At 39.3% G+C, this 22,570-nt stretch overlaps 1 protein-coding gene across 1 annotated transcript in view; it reads left to right on the forward strand.

Annotated features, from left to right (window-relative positions):
• ell2 (elongation factor for RNA polymerase II 2) overlaps positions 1–22,570 on the forward strand; it is an 81,950-nt gene that overhangs the window by 38,711 nt on the left and 20,669 nt on the right. The window contains 1 exon segment of the mRNA XM_052020082.1: positions 12,723–12,979. Coding sequence (XP_051876042.1) covers positions 12,723–12,979 — 257 coding nt within the window.

The raw sequence follows: 22,570 nt of genomic DNA on the forward strand, positions 1-22,570 counted from the left end.
TGGTCCACCCCAGGACAGACTTCCCAACGTCCCTCACAGTGGACGCATCCAACACCGCAGTTGGTGGGGTACTGGAACAACTAATCAAAGGCCATTGGCAACCCTTGGTGTTTTTCAGCAGGCACCTTAGGCCACCTGAACTTAAATACAGCGCTTTTGATCGGGAGCTACTAGCGCTGTACCTGGCAATCCGGCACTTCTGGTAGTTTTTAGAAGGCAGGCCTTTCACTGCGTTCACTGACCATAAGCCTTTGTCTTTCGCCTTCTCTAAAATCTCCAATCCCTGCTTAGCCCACCAGCAGCGACATTTGTCCTACATTTCCGAATTCACAACGGATATCCAGCATGTCTCTGGAAAGGACAATATCGTTGCTGATGTGCTCTCCAGACTGACCATCCACAGCCTGTCCCTGGGTGTAGACTACATGGCCCTGGCTGACGCACAGCAAGTCGACGATGAGCTGCCCAGCTACAGAACCGCAGTCTCAGGCCTGCAGCTCCAAGATTTTGTAGTTGGCCCAGGTCAGCAGACTCTCCTGTACGACGTCGCAACCGGTCAGTCCCGCCCTATAGTTCCTGCAGCCTGGCAGAAACGAGTTTCCGACTCGGTACACGGGTTGGTGCACCCGTCCATCAGATCGACTGTCCGACTAGTCACCAGCAAGTTTGTCTGGCTGGCACGGCCTGCGCAAACAGGTCAGTGAGTGGGCCAAGACCTGTCCGCATTGCCAGACATCAAAAATCCAACGGCACACCAGGGTCCCGCCACAGCAGTTCAAGCCTACCTGTAGAAGGTTCGACCACATTCATGTAGACCTTATTGGTCCCCTGCCAGTTTCAAGAGGAGCGCGGTACCTTTTTACCATCATGGACTGGTTCACGAGGTGGCCAGAGGCAACCCCTCTCTCGGACATCACGACCGATTCCTGCGCCTGGGCGCTGCTCATAACTTGGGTCTTGCGCTTTGGTGTTCCGGCCCACATCACTTCAGACAGAGGCGCCCAATTTACCTCCAGCCTATGGTCTGCATTAGCGAACGTGCTAGGAACGCAGCTGCACACCACCACGGCCAACCACCCTCAAATGGGTTGGTAGAACGCTTCCACCGCCATCTGAAATCAGCCCTGATGGCCCGCCTGAAAGGTCCTAACTTGGTCAACGAACTTCCTTGGGTTCTGCTTGGCATACGCACTGTCCCCAAGGAGGATCTCCACGCTTCATCAGCTGAACTCATGTACGGTGCACCCCTGGTCATCCCAGGGGAGTTCATACCCGCCCTTAGGGGGCAAGGGGAACAACCCGTGGCAGTCCTGGGAAGACTGTGCAAGAGGCTTGGCAGCTTGGCACTGATCCCCACTTCACGACATGGTCCATCCCCATCCTGTGAGCCCAAGGAACTGTGAGCCTGTTTTCGTTCGCAGGGGCACACCCCGGGCACCGTTGCAACAGCCACACGAGGGGTCGTTCTGGGTTGTCAGAAACAATGGGTCCACCTTTATTTTGGACATTGGGGGCAAGGAGGAAGTCTTCACGACGGACTGCCCCAAACTGGCCCATTTAGACCTACAACAACTGGTTGAGGTCCCAACACCGTGACGCAGAGGCCGACTACCTAAGTGACGGCTAGCACAGCCCACGAACTTTGGGGACCGTATCACCGGTTCTTTGGTGGGGCGGGGGGTGGGGTGGTTGTGTGGCGACTCACCGTCTGAGCAGGCGAACCAGCTCGATGGTCGGGGCACACGTCGTCGGAGTGGCGAGGCCCAAGATGGCACTGGGCTTTCGTCTTCCCTAAGCAATGGGGGAGAACCCGCGCGCATGAAAAGACTCTAATGACGTAGCACATACATCATTTCCTCTCTCGGAAGGCGGGAACCGTTTGACTTAAAAGGCCTGCGCACGGCAGGAAATAAATCAGTCTTGTTCTACAACTCACAGATTTGTGTCTTTCTTTTCGCATCGCGGTAGCAGCCGCTACACATGGGATCCTGGATTTTGTAAGTAGATGCATGGAGCACAAAAGTAGAGAGGTTGTGTAGAATCTTTAAGGCACTTGAGGTGAAACAGGAGTTTTACATCCAACTCTGGTTGCAATACTTTGAGAGAGAAGTTTCTAGAGAAGGACAAAGATTTGAATTGTTCTGCAAATGAGGGATGTAAGCTACAAGGCTAGACTGGCAGAATCTGGGGTTCTCCTTGGAACAACAGAGGGTGTGAGGAAATTTGGTAATGTTTCCATCAGCAGATTCAAGGATGGAAATCCACAGATTATTAGCATAAGGTGGGCAGGAGGTATAAATGTGAGGAAAACCTTTTCCTCGACTACAGTGAGGAAAACCTTTTCCTCGACTACAGTGAGGAAAACCTTTTCCTCGACTACAGTGAGGAAAACCTTTTCCTCGACTACAGTGAGGAAAACCTTTTCCTCGACTACAGTGAGGAAAACCTTTTCCTCGACTACAGTGAGGAAAACCTTTTCCTCGACTACAGTGAGGAAAACCTTTTCCTCGACTACAGTGAGGAAAACCTTTTCCTCGACTACAGTGAGGAAAACCTTTTCCTCGACTGCAACTGGTTATGATCTAGACCTCGCAGATTAAAAGTGAAGCTCCTAAAGCACCGAGTAGTTTGAACCCAAAGGTCCTTTTGAGTCTGTGATCCCCAGAGAATGGTTCTGGTTAGCAAGCGGCTTCAGTGAGGTAGTGGGAGAGATGACAGTGAGTGAGTACTGTAGGAGCAATGGATCTCTTCTGTGCAAGTTCCCTATAATCCTCAATTCCCCAATCTTTCAAATTGGCTATCTCCACTTTAAACGACTCCAGTGATTTAGCAACCAAAATTCTCCAGAGCAGAGAATTCCAGAGATTCACCACCCTCTGAGAGAAGAAATTTCAATGCACCTCAGTCTTAATTGACTGTCTGCTCAGCTTGCATGTGTGTTCCCTCATTTGAAACTCTTCCACAAGTGCAAACATCTCGACGTCTATTTGTTGAGATGGGCCCCATTCTCAATAGTACAGCTCCTTCCTGTCTCTGTACCAATGCCAGTATTCCATTCAGTGGAACCTTTTCCATGCACAATACTTTCAGATCAATGCCCTTATTTCTCTGCCAATGTGCTAATAGATTAAAAGTACAGAGATCCTAATCCTTGAGGATCTGTTCTTTTGTTCATAGCTCTTGGCACTCTCTGGAATGGCTTGTATTTTCTTTATTAGTACCAACTTCAGCTGTAGCAACTAGATCTGTACTTGCTCTCCTGTGGGGAATTTCAGTCCTACTTGCAACATCCTATATTCGTTTACAATGTTGTGCCTCAAGTTTATTTATGTATATTGCTTTCCAATAGATGAGGAATCTCCTAGATCAGGTAAAGCACATGACACTCCTAGCATCTAATAACAATGCTTATATCAGCAGCATCTGCAAAGGGGAAAAAACTCCTTCTAATTGTGATCCTAAACTTGCTATGTGACCACAGGTCAGCACTATATTGAGGGATAGCATTATACAATAACTTTGTACAAGTGATCAAATCAACAAGGTATTGTAATGTGTAATAATCTTATACTCTGCAGTATCCTTTTATATAAAGTTCCCTAAAACATGCCTCTTTAACCAAGTTTCCGGTTACCCATGCTAACGTTTCGTGTTGTAGTTCAGTGTCGTACCTTTTCTTATTAAAGGTGCCATGAAGTTTTATTATATGCTATTTGGATGCAAGCTGTTTCTTTAGAGACCAGTTTGCAAGGATGCTTTATCAATTTTATGGCACTGACTTGCTTTGGTCTCTATCTTGGGAAAATAGCTTTATGATACTTGATGTAGATAACCAAGAGAATTTTAATGTTGAGCTGGGAATTGCTGTGTATGTCATGATTGTTTCTAATGTTGGATCACAGGTAGACCATAGCACTCAACGTGTTCAGAATGTTTAAGATTGCAACAGACTTTACAGTCAGTGGCAAGTAGTGTCTCCTGATCTTGGTTTATAGAATACGAATTTGCCTCGGATAGTACACTCGGGGTTAACTAGAAACTGCTAAGAGGAATTCTCCAGCGAGAGGATCATGTGAGCTGGCTAAAATAAGCCATTTCAAATGAGCTGTTTTTAAAACAAAATGTTGACAGCTGGCTAAGTCTTATCCACAGGCTTAGCCAGGTCTGCCAAACTCCTTAAAAATGTACACATTTAAAATCATTCAAGCTTTTAAAAACTTGGCAAACTAAAGCAAAGAACTTTTAATTAATGCATTTTTTTAAAAACTCAAACCCTTATGAACCTGTTAAAATAGCAAGTCAGTTCTTGAGACATAATAACTAGTTTTAAATTAATCTCTTCAAAACTGGTTATTTAAGAATATATTTACCTGAAGCTCATGATGCAGTACTCCTTTCATTTAAACTAAGTGGTACAGAACTCTAAATGTAAAGGTAGACCATTTAACACATTCCTCCCACCCTGAACTGCATGTGGAATCCAGTACTGGAGTGCAGATTAGCACCAAGTGGCAAATTGCTGATGGCATCTTCTATATTTCTGTATGCATACAAAATTGTGAAGTTTGTTAATTAAATGGCAGTAATGTAGGAGATGTTGCTGTTGGTTAATCGAGGATGATAAATGCTAACGATTTTATCCTTTATCCTGCAAAATTCAAGCGACTATCATGGGAAGCTGTGATGTTGAGGAAAAAAATGAGACTTGTAAAGTTTATTCTGTTTGTACAAAAAAATTTCCAATTATGGCTGACAAAGTTTTCATTTAATGTTCTTCAAATTAATTTACATTGTACTCCACTCTGAATTGCATATGAGTTTAAAACTGGTGTAACACATTTAAAATTGTTCATCAGAAATTGGTGCATGTATTGAAGTAATTTACTAGTTACTGACCTTAAAAGCTCCCCACAAAAAATAGCAGATCTATGATGCAGCATTCCCCTTTACTCATGCCTGCTGTTGGGCATTAATCCAAGGAGATCTAGCATTGTCATCATTAATCTGGCTGAGAAGCCAATTGCATTAGAGGTGACATGCCAAATTTGATGGTAAAAGGCACAAGTTTTATTTAATTTCAAAACTTTTAGAATATTACATTTTGGAATGTGTGAAGGACTGTTGAGCAATTTATGAACTACTGCTAATCAGATGATTTAAAAAGTCTCATTGATTGCAATTTTAAGCACATTTAAATAATTAAATACTAATTTTTGAATGTATCATAGGAAAGTACTTAGTTAAATGAAGTTCTTTGCTGTTGACCTCATATCTACAGTACCTCCAGCCAAGTAGCTTCAAGAAGCTATATGGTTTACTCTGCTTTCTCATATCCTCATTTAAAGTTCTCATCAGGTTGAAATTTCTTTGAGCTTTCATTTGATCTGTGTGTCTCAATTCTGGCCTTTTCTGCATCCATGCTTCAGCAGTGGTGGCGTTGTTGCTCATCATCAAGTACCTCAGCTTAGAATGCATTTGCTGCTAAGCTTGCAATGTAAGTTTCTATAGGTGGGGAAAGTGCCTGAGGAGAAAAACAAAGAGCCCAGGTTGATGGGTGCTGGTTGGATCTGGTCTGATCCAGTCCATATTTTGAATACCCTCACTCTCTTAATTGTCCAGTGGGTAGTGAATCTATGGCGTTCTCTGCCCCAGCAGGCGGTGGAAGCTGGATCATTAGAAGTATTTAAAGTGTAGGCGGATAAATATTTGATCCATCAAGGAATGGAGCGGTGCGTAGAAATGGCACAGAAGAGTAGTTGAGGCCAGCATAGAGCAGCCATGTTCATTGGTACTAAATGGTGGGGCAGACCTGAATGCCTCATGGCCTACTCCGATCCTGTTTTCTGGTGTTCTGATACTGAACTTGAGTCAGTTCCAGAAGGGCAAAGGATGTGTGCCATTGCTGCATCAGATGCAGGCAGATATGGAAGGAGAGGCAGAGTTTGAGTGTGTTCCAACAGTACCAGTAGTAGGGCAATTACCCCAACTGGTGTTGCTCCAAACCAGTGGAGGGCTGAGAGTAGGTATTAGAACTGGCATCATCAGGGCAGGTTTAATTTCCCCCTTCCTCTACACATCTCTCTCCTTTCCCCTCACTCCCAACTCGTCTTCCCTTCCCTTTTAATTTTCTAAGAAAAATTAAGACCTGACATAAACTGTTAACTGCACAATTTGCAATTATCTAAATCTTGCAGAATTTAAAAGTAAAGCATTTTCATTTTTCACTTCCTGTTTTTCAAAATGTTTTGAGTATTAGTTGTCATGTACTCTGCAAGCAGCAGTGATGAGAATTTTTCATGATGGTTGAGAACTCCATGATATGTCCTTGCATTTTGAATTGCACCTCAGCAGGCAGATGCCATTCATGATGATAAAGCACTCAGTACTCTGTGTTAACTTGGATTTATTAGGTGATTGTATAGACTCGGCCAAATTTATTCATGAATTGACAGCACAGTAAAGTCTAATGAAATAAATTAAAATTCTTTATGGTTGATATTTTTGACCAACCTTTTAAATTTTCAGTTATTTAGAAGTGATTTAAATTCTTCCTACCTCAATCTTGAGTTATTTAACTTAATATACCATGTCAAGAACTGACTTTTATAGTTGAAGTCTTTCAACCTAGTTACTGTTGTGATTGAATCAACATTTTTACTTTCTATATTTATCTTGAGCTTTTCTCTTACCTCATTTATGTTTCTTGGTGGCTTGGGGAAAAATAATATGCTACTGAACGTCTGTAGGGTTCTCAATGTTGCAATAATTTTGGGAAAATAGTCAAAGAAACGCTGAAAATGGCACAAATGCCCTTTGATATTTCTCAGGGGATTTTCTGTTGAGGTTGTAAAATCCCACAGGCCGGTCTCTTTGGAAGTTCATCTGCACAGTTTCAAATTTGATTTATTCCCTTGCATTTTGATCAGGTAATGCATACTTGATTTGATCTTGCTTTGTATAGTTATGTCACATATGGAACATGCAGAAGGCTGGATATTTTATTTCGAACACCAGAAAATCTCCCATCAAATGGGAAGGCTGCTTCACTTGAAAATATTGTTAAACATCTTTCCATTTAATAGAATTTGTTGGTAAAATGCATTGAATATAGGATATGTTGATGGTCATTAAGTTAAATATCTGTAAACCAGAGGCTTGGACTAACAATTTGCAGATCTGAGTTCAAATCTACCTGTGGAATTTAATTTTTTTTAAAATCTGGAATTCGCTGAGATTAGCTCTTCTTTACTCCTACAAAACATAGATTTTAACAAATTTTCACTAATTTAATTCGAGGAGGATGTATGCCATCTTTACCTGGTTTGACCTAAATGGGACTCCAAACCCATGTCAATGTTGTGGATTCTTAAAATAGCATTTGAAATTGCCTAGTGAAGCACTCTGTTCAGGGCACCTAAGGCAGGGCAATAGATCTTGGCCTTGCCAGCAATGCCCACATCCTAAAAATGAGTTTTTAAAAAAAAATTGTTCAAAATCATCCAAAAAAAGGATCGATCTGTTAAATGTATATTAAAGGTGTTTTTTTTAAAAAAAACTGTGATCCAGTTGCAGTTTTGGAATGTCACTGATTTAACATTGAATTTTAGCAGTGGATATGCATGTTCTGTGAATAAGCTATAAATTATGAAGATTACTCAAAGTAAGATTAACGTTAATAAAAATATGGTACCTAGAGTCATCAGTAGCATAGCCAGGACCTAATTTTCAGAGGCGTTCTGGTTTAAATAGCAAGTGGGAAGCATTGCAAGATCAGGTGTCATTGGAGCTGGTTAAGTAAACACGAATCTTTACTTTTTGTAGATTTCAGCCCAACATAATATGGCTGTTGAGAATTTGGGTGGCAAGAAAGCCTCGTAGTAAGACAGCAAGCATACATAAATTTATTGTGGATTCTGTTGACACAATATCTTAGCGAGAATGAAGTAATTTTCTCAAGAAATTTCTGAAGAACAGACTCAGTTTGGAAGGTATATGACAGTCAAGGATGGTCAGATTTTCTTGGTATTGCAATACTGATGAACATCTGTTTTAGAATGAATCAGCTGTAAACTAAACATTTGTGAAATGTTATTAGCCCAACAAGCAGGAAATAACCGCAGATCAAAGTAACTACAGGATCAAAGTTTGCAGATTTTGTTATTATGGTTATTGTACCTTTTAAACAGAATAAACTAAATCTGAAAGTATTAATTGTCTGCAGACTGCATCTGCCAGAAAAATGTGCATCAGTTACACATTTGTTTTCCTGGACATAAATTTTTACAAGAGAGCTCGACACAATTTTGAAAGTAGGTCTTGATGAAAAAAAAATCTTCATTTGCATGAAATTGTTAAAATATTGCTTTTGATCTTTATTTTGATCAGGCAACCAGTGCCAAATAATGAGTTAAGTTCTAGTTATGTTCTAAATCACTCAATTGAAAGAATTCTTTTTGTCAGTATTGATCTTTTCTTATTGATATTTATATGGGCTATAACAGATATTTAGCACTATAGTTTGAGGCATTTAAATGTCTGTTCCTTGGGGGAGTGAGGGACCTGATGGAAAAAGTGAGTAGGTGGGGAAAATTTGGAAGAGAGTAAACTATTTTCATATAATGACCATTCCTTGTGCAGAAATATTAATCAAATGCTTGCCACTGTTTTGTTGTTAATGGTGTGTTTTCAGTTTTTTGTAAGCATTATAGCTGAATAATGACCATGTTCGTATATCCCTAAATTAAAATAAATTGTTTGCTCAGACTATGGTTAGAATGTGGAAATCTGCCTCAAATTGCCTGTGTTTGATGCAGCAATGATGAAGTGGACCTGCTAATAGACTTGAGTGTTTTTGTTGCAGGAAAATGAAACTTCGACCTTCTGTTGGCACTTAGCATTTTGGGTGTTTCTCCATTTTTGTATTTTTATGGGATATTTGCTCCATCTCAATTTTTTTAAGAAATGAAAATGCTGAAAATACTCAAGTTAGGTGGTATGTGTGGATGGAGAAACATAATGTTTCAAATCGATGGCCTCTCATCAGATTGGATATGTGGAAACCTGATAACCACTTTTTTTTCCAGTTGATTAACTGTATTGGTGTTGCCACTTGCTCTTTTCCTAAACTGGAATTAAAATAAAGATTTTCTTGGTTGCCATTGGTATACAAATTTTACTCTCTACTGCAAAGGGTGTTTTTTTTTGAGGTTCCATTGTGATACAAGAGTAAGTTGGAGGAATTTGAGAATGGCTAATTAATATAGTTCTGGTGACACTTAATATTATCTACACTTGTCATGATCTCAGAACTTTAAAAGACCTTTCCACATATCTACGTGTGCCACTACAATTGCTTTGCTCAATTTCTTTTACATAATGGATATCGACAAAATTTGTACTGCTTTCTAGAATACTTGCCAAGGGCATCTGCATTATGCAGTGTCGTCCTTAATATGAAGGTTATGTATCTATCCAAGTTGTTCAAGGAATATCTGCAATATTGGGTATTTAGTGGTGAGCATATACCAGATGTGACAAGTGTCATGTTTGCAAAGGGAAAATGATTTTGTCACACTTGCCAAGAAAATTGGTATTAGTTTAGTGTATGTCTGGATGGGCTGGGAGAGTTCAAGTGTTGGAATTTGAGGATTTTATCCATGTAAGCTTGTTCTGCAAATGGATCTCAGCTGGAGTTTGAACTCCATTGCTAAATGTCATATCTGTATTCTCAGTGCCTTCATTATGCAATTGTATATAGTAAGTGCATTTTTAGATATAAAAACACAACCGATAATGGCTCTTCAAACTAGGGCCATGCTAGCATTTTTCATTTGCAGTACCTAGCTGACACAGCTGTAGCATCCATGATTGGTACAAAGTGGATAAAAATAAAAGAAGTGATGTCTACCGTGAAGTTAAGGTTTTTGTTACTACTTTCCCGTATTTTAAGGGGCTCAAAGAATTCTAAAATTGAGAAGATTTTATTTCTTTCAGTTTACTAATTAGCATCTTATTTATGATGAAATACATCTGGTTGATTCCATTGGCTCTTTTCTGTGATTTCTCCTTGCACTCATAAATGAGCCTCCCGACCCTGTCTATCTTCTGTAACTCCATGTTTGAATTTATTCACTTGTAGTGCAAATCACTCAACAGATCGATTGGCTCCCTTCTCTTTGCCAGTGTTCATGCTCTACAAAAGTATGCTTTTGCCCTCTTCCTGACATTGGCATATCCTTTTATCCTCGTTCTCTCATGTTTGTCCATTTTTCTCTTAAATGCATAATTTATGTTCACCATAAACTATTCATTCTTTCAATCAACCTCTAGTTATGTTTCTACTGTTGAATTTGTTATATTTATGCTGCCTCCTGCCCCAAGTTTTGAAATATTTCCATCTACCTGAAGGAACATATACTCTATCAAAAATGTTCATAACCTAAAAATGACTATTTTGAGATTTTTCAGCTTGCACTACTGTGCCTGCTTAGGATTGAGAAACAGCATAATGCTATTACAGCACCAGCGACCCAGGTTCAATTCCAGCCGCTGTCTGTAAGGAGTTTGTACATTCTCCCCATTTGTGTGGTTTCCTCTGGGTGCTCTGGTTTCCTCCCACATTCCAAAGATGTATGGTTTAGGAAGTTGTGGGCATGCTATGTTGGCGCCAGAAGCGTGGCAACACTTGCGGGTTACCCCCCTGAACACTCTATGCAAAGATGTATTTCACTGTGTGTTTTGATGTACATGTGACTAATAAAGATATCTTATCTAGAGAAATGTGCCCCGACCTGTTAAATTTGTGATAGTTTGTTACTTTTAGTTTCTAGTGTCGGTTTAGTTAAATAACTTTTGCTGTCCAGTATCTTTTATAGAGTATGTCGAGCAGAACTGTGGTAAGTACATGTTAGTGTTTTGATCCCTACTGCAGTACTAATTAAGACAGCACGTAACAATCACTGTGATTGGTGTACTATTTCTCCCCATTCTTCTGCATTTTGCACAATTCTTCATCCAACTGCTATTCACTTGAAACTTCTCTTCTTTGATCCTGTTCTTGAAAATTCAGTCCCAGTCAGAGCATCTACAGTAATGGATTTTTCCTACTCTGGAAGCCGCTCAGATTATCTTGGCTTTCATCATATGAATCTTTCCTTGTTACATCTGAAGACGTGCACTTGCAAAACTCATTTCTACCTCTTTGCTTCTGTGTTGTTGGCCCTCTTGTCTGATTCATATGATTACCTACAATTTCCAGCCATCATTCGTTTGTGGGTGGAGGGGAAGACCTCGTTATTGCATCTCTTGTTACCAATTCCACCTCTGTCACAAGATGGAACTAATTGCTCATAGCATTCTTTTGATACCCAAATGGATTAGCAGACTTGGCACAAAGTCCAACTGCATTTATTACCAAAGTTTTTTTGTTTGTGCTCTCAACCTTCTAAAACCATCCATTTATGCTGCTGTCACTTCCAAAGTTAATATATATAATGTTTACTAGCTGGTGCCCCAATCTCAACCCTCAATGAATTTCAATTTATGCCAAACTCTCTCCATAATTCAAGTTGCACTTGTTCATTGCCTCTGTACTTATTGGATGATGTTGCCTCCCGACCCTCTTTTAAATTCCTTCAACTCCTATTGCTGTATTCTCTTCTAAGAATTCACCATCCTTGTAACTCTGACCATCCCTCCCTGCTCAGAATTCATGGCCAGAAGTCTAGGCTCAGTTGGAAATTTCTCACTACCTTGCACCTCCTACTTAATTTTGTACATTTTCCTTTGCGTCAACTTTGGCTTGCTGACAATTTTTGTCTGGCTTTGCACCTTTGGCGTGTCTTGCAGATTCTTTTGCTACATTGCAAGGGAATACACACCTTAAACTTGTGCTTTTAGTGGTTGTATTCCCAAAGAGGGACACCTTCTTTTGGGACTACAGACCTCCTATAAAGTTATCAGGCTTTCTCTTCAGCACCCATAATATTTGTCAGCTTTTTCTTTTGCTCAGTTTTTAATCACAGCCAGGCTACACCTTTTTTTTAAATACTTGCTTGCCTGATTTGTCTTGCCTCAAATAAATTAAGCTCTGGATAAGTTTTTCCTGTGTACTTGCAAATTGTACCTTTGTCTTTTCCCAGAGCAATCCACCAAGTCCATCTTATGCCATTGGGCTTTTGGCCTGCCCATTTTTTTCCCACTGGTGTCAATCAGATGTGTAGTGCTGTCACTGAAATCATTTCATGCCTTAATTCACTGATGTCATGATATTCACCTGGAATTTTGCATTTAGCATGTCTGATAATATTTAATGGGTGCTAATAAAGACTGTATTTTAAGGCTTTTTTGTTGCACTGATTTAGCAGAATAGACCATCAGAACAGTAATTTTTCAATAAAGTTTATATTTTCAATGTCTTGCACAACTGCAATTTTTATAGCTGGGAGGATGGCAGATGAGAAAGATCATTTGTTTATGATGTATGAAAGTGGATTCATAGTTTATTTTGTGCATGAACATAGTTTCCAAGTTTGTTCACTTAATTATAAAGTAAACTTATTTATACTGGTCATCAAAAATGTTGCCGTAACTGCTTTGGCCAAGGATTAAGTATACACTCACTTTGGAATGGAACAAGTTTTAATTTAACAGAAATATACAATTTGAGTTTCTTGTGATTTGGTTTTCTTTTAATTTAGAAGTTGTTTTTGTACTATTTCTAGGTAAGCGAGTGCAGATTCGTAAACCAGCACCAGGCATCCCAGATGCTGTACCTGAACGGAAACGGTCAACCCCCATTAATCCTGCAAGTACAATAAGGAAGTGCAATACAAGCAGTGTATCCCAGCGGTCATATAGGGATAGGGCGATCCACTTATTGGTACTAAAACCTTTCAAGAAACCAGAGCTTCTGGCTCGATTACAGAAAGATGGTGTTAGTCAGAAAGACAAGAATTCTCTTGGACCAATTCTACAACAGGTCAGTAGTGGCAGATGCAGTTTTCATACATCATTCTTCAAGCTAGTTCTTGATAGTAGGAATAATTGAAATCTTAATTTGACTAACCCATTGTCTTCCTTTTTTTTGGCAGCTTATTTTTCTAAATGTGCCATCTAATGCTATGTATATTGTAGAAGTTTGAAACCTGCATGTGAACTTTCTAGCTAGTAAAGCTGGTTCAGGTAAAATAGTTTCGCAGACAATATACATTTTCCTATCTAAATTTGTGCACTTTCAAATTTTGATCCATTTGGTAATTTGAATAAAGTCTAACAAAGCCAATCATTCAAATCAAACTGCAAAGTCCGCTGTAATCAGGAGGAAAGGAATGGTGGCCAGTGCTTCAGTTTTATAAAACTTTAACCCTTTATAATTGCAGCTTTATGGATGTTGCAAACCTCTTATACATTTAATATTGAGTAAAGCAGATTATTCTCTCATGAACTATACACTAAGTAATTTTCAACAATAACTTGAAAAGTCATTTGCTTTTATTTGTGTACTATGGGCTCCATGTTTTGCTTTATGTTAGAATTTTATATAATTACAAAATTTTGAGTGCCTTTCAAATAATAAACACTAGAGTTTCCTGGATCAGTGCAAGTGATCTGCTACATAAATTCTATCTTTTGAATCAGTCCATCCCAAATTTGCTACATTAATTTCAAGATAAAGCCACTTAGCCCTTCAATGTGCTTGGTCATTCTGTTGGATAATATCTGATATTTGTATCAACCTTGGCTCCACATCCTATGAAACTCTTTCCAAATAAAAATATGTTGATCTTTGTTGTGAAAATTCCATTTGACCAAATTCCAGCAGTTATAACTAGTTCAGAGAGTGCTACAGATTTCCACTAGGTGTATGGTAGAATTGTTTCCTCAATTCATTTTTGCATGGGCTGCCTCTTTTTAAAAAAAATTATTCCTTTTGTTACAGGTCTTTCCCCACCAAATCAGTAGATTTAAAAACTATTCAATAACTTTAAATTAATCTAAAGTATTTAAAATTAAAGCAAAATATTACATTTGATTACATTTCTCCCAGTGCACCAGTTTCAAGTTCCTCTGCATTTCTAGATCTTGATCTTAGTCAAGGAATTCTAAAATTTTAAATCTTTCCACCATGATCTGATTATTCTTTGTTTTCAAGATCATGAACCCACTGAATCAGTTGCTGTTTTCATGAAAATGGATGACCTGAAAAGGCCAGGAGGAATAAAATCTGTCTGCTGAAGTGTGGTTATTATATAATAGAAAATGAGCTTAATCAGTATGTGGAGGCTTTATAAATCAACAGATGGTTAGGGTTCTGCTTACTCAACTTCTGCAATTTTACCTCAGAAATCCACTGCTTAGTAAGAATTGGGGCCAAATTTTTGCTGGAGCTGGGCAAGATCCAATTCTATTAAGTGGAGGAGAGGGATAATGGGCAATATATCTGACCGTCAAGACATTCTTGTCCACAGACAGATTTATTCCTTGCAATGTTTGCTCAGAGGTAGTGTGGTGATTCTGTAGAATTGTCTAGATTAGCTATATGAATGGAAACTCATTTGTTTCTAACACTCAAAAGTGGCTCTGTCACAGAAGTAAATTTCTGCCATGATAATGATTTTGGCTTTGAGCTCTTTGCCTCAATTGACTGGATTGCTTGTGGACATTTGAAATTTACCACCTCAAGGGCTGATAGAATATTTGCTGTATTCTATTTTGGTGCAACATAAAATGTAAGCCATGCACTTGTTCAGCATAGTGCTCCTCTAACATAAATCAAAAATAATTTAAAATGTTTGTAAGAGAATTGTTGCTGGGATTTTTCTACATTACTGTTGTATCTATACCAAATTAACAACAATCTCTCTAAATTCAATGCATAGTTTGCTCTATGATATTCTAAGTTGAATGCAGCTAAAAAGATTGGTCATGATTTGCCTAAGTAACATTGGTTATGCCTTTCTATACTGGAGATATGTAAATCGTGCACAATATTTGCAGTGTCATGGCTGTCATCATGTAACTATATATTGTATTAACCTGCATTGCCCATGGGCCTGGTTTTTGCCATGTTTGGAAGTGTTGGAGGGGAGGATTTGGAAAGTGTAGTCTTTTCTGACTTCACAACTGTCCCATATGCTGCTACTATTGCTGTGTGCCAACTTGCAGTCAAGTATTTATGCAGTTTATTTATAGCCAAAGTAATTTGATTTACTTCACTTCAATATTGCATCTGCATTTTTATATAGTCATATTGTAATTGTTTATTACAGGTAGTTATTGGCACTTTTTAAAATTTAAGTTTAGCTAAAACACCCCAGTTTAGGAGCTTCAATGCACCTTGCACTGAAATGTCTGTTTCCATATAGCATGTACTTGTGTGTTGATCTTTAAAGCAGTAAAATGTAAATAGAGATTTGCAGAATGCAGACAAAAAATGTAATTTTAACCAATTAAAACTGTCCTCAACTGTGGGCTTTCTTCATTTTATTGACGAATTCTGGCAAGTGGTGGGGGTTTACCAATAGGTCCCTTTTTGTGCAGGGATTTGCCTACAGGCTTGTCAATTTAAACTATCTTCTTGTGAGAATGTTCTTTTTTTCTGTACCTACATGAATAGGATTGTTCTTTTTAATGGATAGAAATACTTGGCATGTCGCAAAACTTTCAAAATGTCCCCCTCAGTCCTGACTAATTGGGAACTGGGGATTAGACAAATGAATCTTTGTTGCATTGGATTGAAAGGTTGGCTTATTTGCAACAGCAGAAACCAGTCTGCACATTCTTCCATGCTTGCTGCCCATTGTCCCTCTAAACCCTGGTGTGGATTTTGATGAGTGGCAAAGCATTGGCATGTGTCACAGAACTCTGAGAAGCTGGCCCACAGAAATTGATCTGTCTCATTGGCATGGACTTCACTTTTTTTTTGATAATGGTTATTATGTCATTTCTCGGGAATCCATGGCCCTGTTGAAAACCTCACATAGTGTACTGGGAAGTAAAAAAAAAATTGATTTTAAGCATTTTCAAGTAATAGATTGTGATATAAAGAAGCAAAAGTTATCTGAAATAGCAAACTTCATTTTAAAAACATTCTTTTTTGTGGGGGGTGGGAATTACCACACCCACACTTTTTTTTTAAAGGCCAGAAAGTTGGCTGAGCAGTAATTGATTTTAGGACGATTTTAAAAACTCTGACCTCATTCAGTAGTGTATATTTTCAGAGCATTTTGAGTATCATAAGTACATTTTTTGTGATAATTCTCATTTCTCAGGGTTTGTTTGACAAGGCTGCAAATGTGCACATTTATGAGGACTAGTTTCTGGGCAGCAACTTCTGGATTTGTTTTACTGCCTGTGCATAATTCCCCAAGTTGTAGGTAATTTTGTCGTCATTATCACTCTGGATGCATGTAGGAATTTGCCTTATTTTAAAACCTAGTCTATTCTTGCATAAACAGCTTTTTGCATCCATTCCTAAGCTATGCTTCCAGAAAAGTATTTAATTGGAGTCATAGAGTCATACAGCACAGAAATGGGCTCTTCGGCCCAACTGGTCCATGCTGACCAAGATTCCCATCTAATTTAGTCCCATTTTCCCCGTGTTTGGCCCATATCACCCTATAACTTTCCTATCCATGTATCTGTCCAAGTACCTTTTAAGTGTTGTTAATGTACCTACCTCAACCACTTCCTCTGGCAGCTTGTTCCATATACTCACCACTTGCTGGGTAAAAAAAGTTGCCATTCAAGTTCCTATTAAATCTCTCCCCTCTCACCTTAAACCTATGCCCTCCAGTTCTTGATTCCCCAATCTTGGGGGGAGAAAGACTGTGTGCACACATTCACCTTATCTATGCCAATCATAATTTTATACACCTCATTCTCCTACTCTACAATGAAAAGTCCCAACCTGCTCAACCTCTCTCCATAACTCAGTCACTTGAGTCCCAGCAACATCCTTGTAAATTTCCTTTGCACTCTTTCCAACTTAATGGCACCTTTCCTATAGGAGAGTGATCAAAACCGAACACAGTATTCCAAATGTGGCTGCAATCCCTTGTACAACTGCAACATAGCGTGCCAACTTCTATTCTCAATGCTCTGATTGATAACGGCCAGCATGCCAAAAGCTGCCTTCCCCACTCTGTCTACCTGTGATGCCACTTCCAGGGAACCATGTTCTTGTACTCCTAGGTCCCTCTGTTCATGTATGTATATTAAGGGCAAGAAGGTAACCAGGAAAAGAGTAGGGCCCATTATGTACTAGAGGGGCAATCTGTGCGTGGAGCTGGAGGATGTATCCAAGATTGGCTGCCACTATTACCCAAGCAATTCTTATTATAAACTTAAAATGGCTTTTGAAGCATTTTGTGGCTGGTAACCTTTTTCTCCCATACTATTTTTCCAAATTGAGACTTTCTTCTCTTTCCTCTCTTTTTATATTATTATTTTGCATTGGGCATGCTCTTTCATGAAAGTTTAATATCAGTTTTCCTTGGTTCAGCAGACAGAATGTTCTGAGATCACGTCCTTTGTGGAGATAAATGCTTTGCTTTTATTTATGTGGTGCCTGAAACCGTGCAGCTTAAATTGGAGTGTACCCATTGTTGATTTCTGCAGTCGTTCCTGAATGAAAAGTGTAGCAGCTAAAGTTTAGTTGCAATCATTACAGGGAAGAGGAAAAGTTAAACTGCATTATTCTTGAGCCTCTTTTAATTTGAGTTATGAGAAGTTTAAATAACCTTGGTAATATTTTAGTTCCAGGAATTTTGGAGATGGATAGATATGTGGATAAACTGTAGTGGTGTCTGGATAATAAGGTTGTAGGGGATTTCAGCTTCCCTGCTATTAATGAGGATTGCCTTTGTGTGACAGGCTTAGAGGACGTGGAGTTTTTGTGCATTCAGGAGAGCTTTTGGAGGATTACGTAGTCCAGCCAGTGAAGGTCATTATGAACCTAATCTTAGAGAATGCAGCTGAGCAAGTGGTTGAAGTGGCAGTGAGAGAGCATTTTGGAAATGGTGGCCATCATTCTGTAAGTTCAAGGTAATTATGGAAAGGGATAGGGATGGCCTGGAAAGTTGGGGTCCTGAGTTGGAGGAAGGCTGATTTCAATATCTTAAGACAGGATCTAGCAAAGAAAACTGGGAACAGCTACCTGGAGTAATACTGGACGTCAATGGAATTTTGCGGGTTGGACAAAAAGGGAAGCATGTGTAAATGGAAAGGCCCCTCTTGAATACAGGGAGTCTGCGTGTCAAACATGGGAAACTGATCCAAACACTTGGGGTCCAAGGCGCATTGGATCTAAAATTGCCTTGGTATTAGAAGGCAGAGGGTGATGGGTGGTTTTTGTGATTGGAAGCCTGTGACCAGTGGTGTACCACAGAAATTTGTGCTGGGAACTGAGGAGGAAGGCGTACTGGAAAACTTCTTAGCTGGTGTAATAGAATAGAAGAGGCAGGGAGGTTATTATACAATTTATAAACCATTGGTTAGGCCAAAGCTGTGTATAGTTCTGGTTACCAAACAATAAGAATGTGATTGGACCCTCTCGCGTGAAACAAGATTCACCTGGATGTTGCATGGGTTGGAGCATTTCAGTTACAAGGAGAGACTAGATGGGATGGGTTTGTTTTCCTTGTAGTGGAGGAGGCTGAGTGGAGACCTGACAGAGGTATACAAACTCATGAAGGGCACAGATACAGTAGACAGTGGGAAACATGTCCCCCATGGCAGAGGGGTCTAAAACTAGAGGGTATAGACTTGGGGTAAGGTGTAAGAGGCTCAGAGGGTATCTGAGGAAGAGCTGTTTTTACCCACAGAAGGCAGAAACCCTTAACTGCTCTACTATCTAGATAAACATTTGAATTGCCAAGGCATAAAAATTTTGGTAAGTTGGATTGATATAGATGACTACTTGTTGGTAAGAAACAGTGGGCAACGGGCCTCTCGTTCATATGTGACTTTATTTTATCTCAAATAGGCATGCACATTTGTGTGGTTTTTGTTATTGAAAGGTGATGCTCATCTCCAAGATTTTTCATTGAATTTGACTGAACCAGGATTATCAACTCTTGGTTTATTTGTGAAGTTTTTATCACACTGTTCCTATCTCCACACTTCACTATTGATCTCACAGCTCGCCTATTCCTGCAGAGCAGGATCTTCTACATCTACTGGGAAACAAATTAACCATATGATTTTTGACTTTCTGATGAACATTTTTTTTTAAATCTATATCCTAGATTTCTGAGCATGTTCCAAAAAATTAGGATGGTCTGCTGGAGAAAAAGGATGCTCCTTAATCTTGTATCCCTAAGACTATTCTTTCACCTGGGTTCTGTAGCAGTCATTCAATTCTTGATGACTCCTGAATTTACCTTGGAGGGTTGACAGTCCTACTCTGAGCCAATGTGGTCTCTTGCATTCTCTTTGACCAATTTCTTTGCCAAATGAATGAGACTTTTGTTTTAGTTATTCATCTAAAGTGCTTAGTTTTCGTCAGTTAACTTCACCACACATCTGTCAAGTCTTCCAAGTTGACCATATTTCTTAACTGAGCCTAACCTTCCTGTACCAGGTTAAATGCTTCAGCTCCAACTCTTACTGCAAGAGCACTTGGAAAAAAGAGGGAGTGGGGGAAGAGAGGAGATTGTAAAGGAGGGGCATGCAAATCTTCAAATAAAAAACAATTTATTTGCCTTTCTTGTTACCTTCTAAATCTGTGCCCAAGAAATGTACCAAAAATCAATGGTGTTTCAGATAATGCACCAGTCTGACCTGGTACAAGGTCCAAATGATAATACTGGGAAATTTCTGCAAGACTGGGTCCTGCTGCTGAACAACATGGAGTCCAGCAAGGGGTAAACAAACAGGTGCACACCCACTATCTTCGCCTTTACTGGCTAAACATCTAAGTCCGATCCTTTCCACAGCTGAACATCCATGATTCTGAATGGAATCATTGGCCACAGCCAGTGTGGTTCGGCCCAGTATAGATTGTAGATGAATGGGAATCCAGTACTGATCTCTGCCAGTTTACCAGTTCTTTATCCATAATGTTATCCTTCGGTCCATGAGTTTTTATCTTGTGCAGTAATCTTTAGTCAATGCCTTTGGAAACCAAAGTACACTATATTCACTGTCTCTTCTTTATCTATGGTATGCTTATTCACGCTAGTTAAATTCTCAACAAACTCTAAATTTAATAATTTATTCTTATTTCATAAATTTATACTTTTATAAATCTGTTATCACTCAATGGATTCCTATATTTTCTACAGCTAATTATACTAACAAGCTGTTTCCAGCATTTGCTATTTTTTGTTAGGCTGATTTTTGTCTCAATTTTTTTTGGAAGAGAGGTGTAGGATGTGCTCATTTCAATTTGCCGGAACCTTTATAACATTCCTGCACATGTCCCTGCTGGGTGAAGCAGAAACACTTTAATGTTTCACTTGTCACTCACCACAGAATAGCCAGCTTCTGACTTGTTACTGCCTGTATATGGATACTCCATTTAGGACTTCTGGTCAACAGTAACCTCCAGAATATTGATAGTGGGTAATTAATTACCTGATGATCGTGTTGAATATCAAGAGGAAGTAGTTAAACTCCTCTTGGAGAAGGTTTCCATGTAGCACTTGTGTGTGCTGTAAACTATACTTGCCACAGATCAGCCCAGGCCCCCATCTTGCTGCATGCAGATATGTACTGCTTCATTGTGTGAGGAGCTGCAAATAGATTTGAGCAACTGTTAGTGATTGCTAACGCTTCTTACCTTGTGTTCAAGGAATAAGATGCAGAAGAGGATTGAGTTAGGGCACTGCCCTGAAGAACTCCTGTGCAGCAAAGTCCTGAGCTGAGATGTTCAGCTTCTACAAATTGCAGACACTTCCCTGTATGCAGTCTATGACTCCAACCAATGGAGAGTTCTCCTGATTCCAATTTACCTCAATTTTATTGTGGCAACACAATCAAATTCACCTTTGATGTGGGCAGTGCCTCATTTCACCACTCTCAAATCAGTTGTTTGGTCTCCTCAACCCAAGTTTGTAATGAAGTTTGCTGCCAAGTTCTCCTAGCTATAAAGGATGTGCCACTTGATTATCTCTTTTTCAGATGCTTTGTGCCACATGGGTGATTGACTGAAGATTGGGGTGGTTTGTGGCCGGATTGGATTGTCCTTTCTCTATACAAGAAATGCCTAAACAATTTTCCACTACAACAGGTTGACAAGAGATGCAGCTAATTCTGGAAACTCTTTTCAGCACCTCATTGTGAATTAATGACTTTGCTAATTGGGTCTTCTCTGATATCCTGAACTGAACTAGCTGAAGGCTGATTTCTGTGGTGGTGGGGACTTTGAGAGGCAGCTCCGATGTTTCATCCATCCAGAACTTCTAGATGCAGCTGGGTGTAAAAGCATCTGCTTTGTCTTTACTCTCGTGTGCAAAGCCTCATCATAATTGAGGATAAGAATGCTTATGGAACTATCACTGCTACTTATTTATCTATCACCAATTACGGTGTGATGTGAAGAACTGTTTTAAAAAAAATTAAACTGTTAGTGGCCCAGCTACTTGCCTCTATTTAAAATATGCTGCTTTTGACAATTTAACATCTCTGCAGTCTGGTGTTTCTTCACCAGGTATGCACCTCTCCAAATCTGAGTGAGTGAGTGTAGGCTTCTGGCTTGGTGGCAGTGGTAGAGCAAGGGCCATGAGGTTGCAGGTTTTGGGTATTCATGAGTGCTGCTTCTAATGCAAGATGGCCTAAATGTGAAGATGATCAAACAGAGATCATGCTTCAATATGCTAGTGACTGAAATACTTTCCACTAATTCATTAGTTCTCTTGTATTGAGTTGAGTCTTTCTCCACTTGCCACAAACCTAGTTTGGGAGCCACTTCCTTAAGGTCTACTAGCTCAAAGTGACGTGGTAGATTAGAAAACTTGACTTTTGTTTGCTAAACAAATTCAGTTGTAATGTTCAATATTAAAAGTAGACTTAATGAATGTATATGTTGAATATATTATGAATATGTCACTTTCATGGCATTGTAGTCTTTGCAATAAGACACAATGCTTGCAACTGTCTGCATATGGCATGAATTATAAAACTGTTGCATAAATGGAACAAAAGTGTAAAGTTTGAAACTAGTTAAGATGTCTTGATTTTCAATTGGCTGTCATTGCCAGAGTCAGTGTCATAAAACAACATTTACTAACAATTTTCAGAGTAAATTACTTTACAAGAAAATTACCTTTAATGTGTTTTTTGTAACTGTTTGCTGTCCTTTGATTGTTCCTTGGAATCATGCCTTCCATGACTTGGGTTAAAAAGGAGAGTGCTTGAAAAAATCCTGTTGCAATAAATGATTAAACTCCCGCATGATAGATCTTGATTATTTTTTTAAGGTTTTTGAAATGGCAGCAAAGGACATTAACCCTTTAACTTTTAAACCAAAAATTATTAGGCAATGAGGGATGAGACGTATGAACAAAAATCTGTTATTCAATTACTTGTTAATAGATTTTGTAACAACTTCATGCATTTTTTTATGAGT

Source organism: Pristis pectinata, chromosome 7 (genome assembly GCF_009764475.1).
Source record: "Pristis pectinata isolate sPriPec2 chromosome 7, sPriPec2.1.pri, whole genome shotgun sequence".
In the NCBI taxonomy this organism is placed as follows: Eukaryota; Metazoa; Chordata; class Chondrichthyes; order Rhinopristiformes; family Pristidae; genus Pristis; species Pristis pectinata.